Source organism: Penaeus vannamei, chromosome 30, assembly GCF_042767895.1.
Source record: "Penaeus vannamei isolate JL-2024 chromosome 30, ASM4276789v1, whole genome shotgun sequence".
Taxonomy (NCBI): domain Eukaryota; kingdom Metazoa; phylum Arthropoda; class Malacostraca; order Decapoda; family Penaeidae; genus Penaeus; species Penaeus vannamei.
Genome location: NC_091578.1, coordinates 24,109,300 through 24,116,799, shown reverse-complemented (window position 1 = coordinate 24,116,799; position 7,500 = coordinate 24,109,300). Strand labels below are relative to the sequence as shown.

The 7,500-nt window shown below is 40.7% G+C and overlaps 2 protein-coding genes across 2 annotated transcripts in view; both read left to right on the top strand.

Annotated features, from left to right (window-relative positions):
• Nucleotides 1-1,021, top strand: part of LOC113816175 (uncharacterized) — a 9,743-nt gene extending 8,722 nt beyond the window's left edge. Inside the window, exons 5-7 of the mRNA XM_027368219.2 lie at nucleotides 46-168; nucleotides 279-364; nucleotides 953-1,021. Coding sequence (XP_027224020.1) covers nucleotides 46-168; nucleotides 279-364; nucleotides 953-1,021 — 278 coding nt within the window. The remainder of the gene's footprint in view (nucleotides 1-45; nucleotides 169-278; nucleotides 365-952) is intronic.
• Nucleotides 1,022-1,549: 528 nt separating this feature from the next.
• On the top strand, nucleotides 1,550-3,866 carry LOC113818155 (galactoside 2-alpha-L-fucosyltransferase SEC1). Its single transcript, XM_027370314.2, has 4 exons — nucleotides 1,550-1,699; nucleotides 2,274-2,436; nucleotides 3,181-3,322; nucleotides 3,563-3,866. The coding sequence occupies exons 1-4, from the start codon at nucleotides 1,550-1,552 to the stop codon at nucleotides 3,624-3,626; spliced, it is 519 nt and encodes a 172-aa protein (XP_027226115.2). The 3' UTR covers nucleotides 3,627-3,866.
• Nucleotides 3,867-7,500: the final 3,634 nt, after the last annotated feature.

Here is a 7,500-nt window from a genome sequence, read left to right as displayed (position 1 = left end):
TGCTGTCTCATCTTTGCTTTCTACTGATTCGCACATTCCCAACAGGCGGCTGCAACACGACGGGCTGGAGGCAACTGGGAAGAACTGGAGGAATAAGCAATTACAATTTCACGAAAATTGAATTTGCCGCCGCAGGTCTTTTCGGTCCCCACACCTTCGTCCTCAGAAGTAAATATTTATTTAAACAAGAGAAGAACATTCTTCTTTCATGAACGAAAATGTCCTGCATGTCTGTATGTCTGGGTGCTCCGTCCGTTGCATCTTTTTTTTCTTTTCAGATTGTCTATTCGAAATTCATCTGTTCAATTTCTTCAAGGAAGACCTGAGACGAGAATTTACATTCGCACAAGAAATACAACGAAAGGCGAGTCTTATTCATGCACTTAACCACAGGACGATAATATCATGTCATCATAGTATAGGAAGTAGGCACAAGATGTATGTACGGATATTTATACTTATCTATATGTTTGTGTGTATGTATGTATGTATATATATACACACATACATACATACAACACACATACGAATATATATATATATATATATATATATATATATATATATATATATATATATATACCTATATATATATATATATATATATATATTTATATATATATATACATATACACATGTATGTGTGTGTGATACACATATATATATAGGTATATACACACACATATATGTGTGTATGCATGTATGTATGTATATATATATATGTATATATATATATATATATATATATATATATATATATATATATACAGCTCCACATAAAAAAAAACCGGCAGCCTCCGGAGCTAAGGAACGCCGGATTTTCGAAAATGCCGTTTTTTATGGTTATATGTGCTGCATATATGATAGAAAATCACTGTGCAAACAGTCTTTTCACTGAGGAAATTAAACATTAAATGAAAAGCATATGTCATAAGTTTCACTATGAGCACAGGGATGCTTATTAGCACATGCAAACAAGGCCACAAGGCTGATCCTAGAGTACAGTGCCATTAAAACATAAACGGCGACTCCAGCAAACAATAGTGCGCCTATATACTGAATTTGAAAATGCTCTTTGAAATCGGTGCCGGAAATCTGAAAGAACCGGATTTTCGATGACCGGATTTTTGAATGTCAACCTGAATATATATATATATATATATATATATATATATATATATATATACATTTGTAAAGAGAGAGAATCTGTTTGATATTAAACATTCATACAGGCTTGTTAGGTATGTTTATTTGAATCTGTATAATCATTTGTAAATACATATACATACATATATAAATATATATATATATATATATATATATATATATATATATATATATATATATATATATATATATATATGCATACATATACATATGCATACATATACATATGTATATATAAACATGTACATATATATATATACATATATATATATATAAATATATATATATATATATATATATATATATACATATATATAAATATATATATATATATATATATATATATATATATATATACATATATAAATTGAAAGCAAGAGATATGACGGACACAAAGCGACGTCTATACACACAGGCGAGAGAGATCCTGGCAGACGTGCAACAGAAGTGGCAATCCGCCAACAACAGCACTGTCCTCCCGGTGCTGGTCGGGTTCCACGTCCGTCGAACTGACTACGCAAGCCACGCCAGTGTAAGTTGAGTGTGACTGTCTCTTAAAAGGTCTTGGTTGCGGGAAGTTATGGTCTGGTTCGTTGACTCTCCTAAGCAGGGGCTGTCTCTTTCGAAAGCCAGGCTGCCGAAGAAGGGAGAAATGCGAATGGATGCGATGCACGATGAAACGGTTGGGATTTCCGCGTTTCGATGAAATCTTCGTGAGAATTGCATCCTTACCATTCTGGTGAAGATTTAGTTGAAGGGCGGTATAGAATTTTTTCATACTAAAATTATTCATTTTCATTCATATTTTTTCTATATCTGTCACAGTGAACAATGTGCACAACAGTTGTCAGAATAATAAAAATTCCAGTTTCACATTAGTTAAACGTCGATTCCCATCGAAAATGCCCGTCGTTCTCTCACAAAATCATCATTATTACCATTACTGTCAATGCCATCACCATCTCGTTATCAGAGTGATTATATCCACAGCCATTTTATTTCTATCATCCCATCTATATCACCGAAATATATTTTTTTCAATCCTTTGACAAAAACATTCCGCTCATACCCGCAAAAAAGAGATCGCTCGCCTTCCTGCTTTCCAGTGGGCCTTCGGAAGCAAACTGCCCGGGACCACGTACTTCACGCGGGCCCTCAACTACTACAGGAAGAAGTTCTCCAATAAGGTGGCCTTCGTGGTGGCTTCGGACGACATGGCCTTCGTCAGGAGGAGCCTCGGTATGCACTCGGATGTGTATTTCTCCTCAGGTAAGGATGGAATGGCTATGCTGGGAATATTAAGGCTTTTTATCCATGTATACAGGTAATTCCAGTGAAAGAAATATTGGCGCGGTATAAGACGGGTGTAAAATGCATGCTTGGAAACGCGTACTGCCATTCATAGAAAAGTACAGATATACCCATAGACACATGTATAATATGCATACACACACACGCATTGTTAGAGAGAGAGGGGGAGACAGACAGACAGAGAGAGAGAGAGAGAGACAGAGACAATGACAGAGAGAGAGAGAGAGAGAGACAGACAGAGAGGGAGAAAGACAAACAGGGAGAGGTTATCTGGCACCTCTTCTAATCTGGAACACTTTAATTAGCTGATACTCCCTGGCAGAGAATATGAAGAAAAATCTGAAAAAAATGGAATTTAAATTTCACTTTTTTGCGTCTTTAGATGAAATAGTATTACTTTAGTCATGATTCCAGTCGCATGTTCGAGCCATAGTCAGAGCATTAGTGGCGTGTTCCGCGTTCGAGGAGGATTTCTCCTCCTGAACACATTTTTCAAAATTGGCGCCTTTTCAACCGTTTTCTAAGCCCCTGAAGGAGCTTTAGCCGCTGAGGTCGTTCATACGTTTAAGATATATAAATACGTATGTGCGTGTATGAGTGTGTATATATGATTGCGTGTGCGTGCGTGTGTGTGTGTTTGTGTGTGTGTGCCTGTGCGTATGCGTATGCGTGTGTGTTTATATAAACTGTTCGAACTTCCAGGTAAATCAGCTTTCGAGGACATGGCGCTGCTGTCGTCGTGCAACCACAGCATCGTCACCATGGGCAGCTACGGCTTCTGGACGGGCTATCTGGCGGGCGGCGAGGTCGTCTACCCGGACGTGTGGACGCGACGGCGATACAGGTTGGTGTCGTCGATTTACTTCCCTCTCTGATTGATTTATTTATCTATTGTTTTGTCTATTCTTTTATTTTCTTATTTATTGTTTATCTATTCTTTTATTTTTTTAGTTAAGGCAATTTCTTTAACTTCACTGTATTTCAGCTATAAAGTCAGGGACTCTGGTTTGAAATCTGTACATTTTGAAGAGGAAATTTACCAGGGCATTTTGCTATCAATAAATCTTTCCCGTTCGACTTACAGATTTGCTAGAGAAATGTACGAGATAACTGGAATCGGCAACTTCACGCCCATATTTCCCGATTAGCGAATCTAACCTGGACGCAAAGATTCCCCAGTGCAGTCGTTTAGCAACCTTTTTACATCTTTCGGCCCTGGTATGGTTGAAGCCTGTGTGTGTGTGTGTGTGAGGGTGCATGCATTATATTTATGTGTGTGTGTGTGTCGTGTGTATGTGTGTGTGTGAGGGTGCATGCATTATATTTATGTGTGTGTGTGTGTGTGTGTGTGTGTGTGTGTGTGTGTGTGTGTGTGTGTGTGTGTGTGTGTGAGGGTGCATGCATTATATTTATGTGTGTGTGTGTGTCGTGTGTGTGTGTGTGTGTGAGGGTGCATGCATTATATTTATGTGTGTGTGTGTGTGTGTGAGGGTGCATGCATTATATTTATGTGTGTGTGTGTGTGTGTGAGGGTGCATGCATTATATTTATGTGTGTGTGTGTGTGTGTGTGTGTGTGTGTGTGTGTGTGTGTGTGAGGGTGCATGCATTATATTTATGTGTGTGTGTGTGTGTGTGTGAGGGTGCATGTATTATATTTATGTGTGTGTGTGTGTCGTGTGTGTGTGTGTGTGTGAGGGTGCATGTATTATATTTATGTGTGTGTGTGTGTCGTGTGTGTGTGTGTGTGAGGGTGCATGCATTATATTTATGTGTGTGTGTGTGTCGTGTGTGTGTGTGTGTGTGAGGGTGCATGCATTATATTTATGTGTGTGTGTGTGTCGTGTGTGTGTGTGTGTGTGAGGGTGCATGCATTATATTTATGTGTGTGTGTGTGTCGTGTGTGTGTGTGTGTGTGAGGGTGCATGTATTATATTTATGTGTGTGTGTGTGTCGTGTGTGTGTGTGTGTGAGGGTGCATGCATTATATTTATGTGTGTGTGTGTGTCGTGTGTGTGTGTGTGTGTGAGGGTGCATGCATTATATTTATGTGTGTGTGTGTGTCGTGTGTGTGTGTGTGTGTGAGGGTGCATGCATTATATTTATGTGTGTGTGTGTGTCTTGTGTGTGTGTGTGTGTGAGGGTGCATGTATTATATTTATGTGTGTGTGTGTGTCGTGTGTGTGTGTGTGTGTGAGGGTGCATGCATTATATTTATGTGTGTGTGTGTGTGTGTGTGAGGGTGCATGCATTATATTTATGTGTGTGTGTGTGTCGTGTGTGTGTGTGTGTGTGTGAGGGTGCATGCATTATATTTATGTGTGTGTGTGTGTCGTGTGTGTGTGTGTGTGTGAGGGTGCATGCATTATATTTATGTGTGTGTGTGTGTCGTGTGTGTGTGTGTGTGTGTGAGGGTGCATGCATTATATTTATGTGTGTGTGTGTGTGTGTGTGTGTGTGTGTGTGTGTGTGTGAGGGTGCATGTATTATATTTATGTGTGTGTGTGTGTGTGTGTGTGTGTGTGTGTGAGGGTGCATGCATTATATTTATGTGTGTGTGTGTGTCGTGTGTGTGTGTGTGTGTGTGTGTGTGTGTGTGAGGGTGCATGTATTATATTTATGTGTGTGTGTGTGTCGTGTGTGTGTGTGTGTGAGGGTGCATGTATTATATTTATGTGTGTGTGTGTGTCGTGTGTGTGTGTGTGTGTGAGGGTGCATGCATTATATTTATGTGTGTGTGTGTGTGTGTGTGTGTGTGTGTGTGAGGGTGCATGCATTATATTTATGTGTGTGTGTGTCTCGTGTGAGTGTGTGCGTGTGTGATGGTGCATGCATTATATTTATGTGTGTGTGAGTGTCGTGTGTGTGTGTGAGTGTGTGAGGGAGCACGCATTATATTTATGTGTCTGTGTGTGGCGTGAGTGTGTGTGTGTGAGGGTGCATGCATTATATTTATGTGTGTGTGTGTGTCGTGTGTGTGTGTGTGTGTGTGTGTCTGTGTGAGGGTGCATGCATTATATTTATGTGTGTGTGTGTGTCGTGTGTGTGTGTGTGTGTGTGAGGGTGCATGCATTATATTTATGTGTGTGTGTGTGTCGTGTGTGTGTGTGTGTGAGGGTGCATGCATTATATTTATGTGTGTGTGTGTCGTGTGTGTGTGTGTGTGTGTGAGGGTGCATGCATTATATTTATGTGTGTGTGTGTGTCGTGTGTGTGTGTGTGTGTGAGGGTGCATGCATTATATTTATGTGTGTGTGTGTGTGTGTGTGTGTGTGTGTGTGTGTGTGTGTGTGTGTGTGCGAGGGTGCACGTATGATATTTATGTGTGTGTGTGTGTCGTGTGTGCGTGTGTGTGTGAGGGTGCATGCATTATATTTATGTGTGTGTGTGTGTGTGTGTCGTGTGTGTGTGTGTGTGTGTGAGGGTGGATGCATTTTATTTATGTGTGTGTGTGTGTCATGTGTGTGTGTGTGTGTGAGGGTGCATGCATTATATTTATGTGTGTGTGTGTGACGTGTGTGTGTGCGCGTGTGAGGGTGCATGATTTATATCTATGTGTGTGTGTGTGTCGTGTGTGTGTGTGTGTGTGAGGGTGCATGTATTATATTTATGTGTGTGTGTGTCGTGTGTGTGTGTGTGTGAGGGTGCATGCATTATATTTATGTGTGTGTGTGTATCGTGTGTGTGTGTGTGTGTGAGGGGGCATGCATTATATTTATGTGTGTGTGTGTGTCGTGTGTGTGTGTGTGTGTGTGAGGGTGCATGTATTATATTTATGTGTGTGTGTGTCGTGTGTGTGTGTGTGTGTGTGAGTGTGCATGCATTATATTTATGTGTGTGTGTGTGTCGTGTGTGTGTGTGTGTGAGGGTGCATGTATTATATTTATGTGTGTGTGTGTGTCGTGTGTGTGTGTGTGTGTGAGGGTGCATGTATTATATTTATGTGTGTGTGTGTGTCGTGTGTGTGTGTGTGTGTGAGGGTGCATGTATTATATTTATGTGTGTGTGTGTGTCGTGTGTGTGTGTGTGTGTGAGGGTGCATGTATTATATTTATGTGTGTGTGTGTGTCGTGTGTGTGTGTGTGTGTGTGAGGGTGCATGCATTATATTTATGTGTGTGTGTGTGTGTGTGTGTGAGGGTGCATGATTTATATTTATGTGTGTGTGTGTGTCGTGTGTGTGTGTGTGTGTGTGAGGGTGCATGCATTATATTTATGTGTGTGTGTGTGTGTGTGTGTGAGGGTGCATGCATTATATTTATGTGTGTGTGTGTGTCGTGTGTGTGTGTGTGTGTGTGAGGGTGCATGCATTATATTTATGTGTGTGTGTGTGTCGTGTGTGTGTGTGTGTGTGTGTGAGGGTGCATGCATTATATTTATGTGTGTGTGTGTGTGTGAGGGTGCATGCATTATATTTATGTGTGTGTGTGTGTCGTGTGTGTGTGTGTGTGTGAGGGTGCATGCATTATATTTATGTGTGTGTGTGTGTCGTGTGTGTGTGTGTGTGTGTGTGTGAGGGTGCATGCATTATATTTATGTGTGTGTGTGTGTCGTGTGTGTGTGTGTGTGAGGGTGCATGCATTATATTTATGTGTGTGTGTGTGTCGTGTGTGTGTGTGTGTGTGAGGGTGCATGCATTATATTTATGTGTGTGTGTGTGTCGTGTGTGTGTGTGTGTGTGAGGGTGCATGCATTATATTTATGTGTGTGTGTGTGTCGTGTGTGTGTGTGTGTGTGGGTGCTTGTTTTATTTTTATGTGTGTGTCGTGTGTGTGTGTGTGTGTGTGTGGGTGCATGTTTTATATTTATGTGTGTGTGTGTCGTGTGTGTGTGTGTGTGTGAGGGTGCATGCATTATATTTATGTGTGTGTGTGTGGCGTGTGTGTGTGTGTGTGTGAGGGTGCATGTATTATATTTATGTGTGTGTGTGTGTCGTGTGTGTGTGTGTGTGTGAGGGTGCATGTATTATATTTATGTGTCTGTGTGTGTCGTGTGTCTGCGTGTGTGTGAGGCTGCATGTATTA

Excerpts from the sequence above, each read along its gene's own strand:
- LOC113818155 (XM_027370314.2), top strand. The coding sequence starts at position 1,550 with ATGACGGACACAAAGCGACGTCTATACACACAGGCGAGAGAGATCCTG. Across the intron at positions 2,437-3,180 it reads GGATGTGTATTTCTCCTCAG|GTAAATCAGCTTTCGAGGAC; the intron begins GTAAGGATGGAA and ends TCGAACTTCCAG. Across the intron at positions 3,323-3,562 it reads TGGACGCGACGGCGATACAG|ATTTGCTAGAGAAATGTACG; the intron begins GTTGGTGTCGTC and ends TTCGACTTACAG.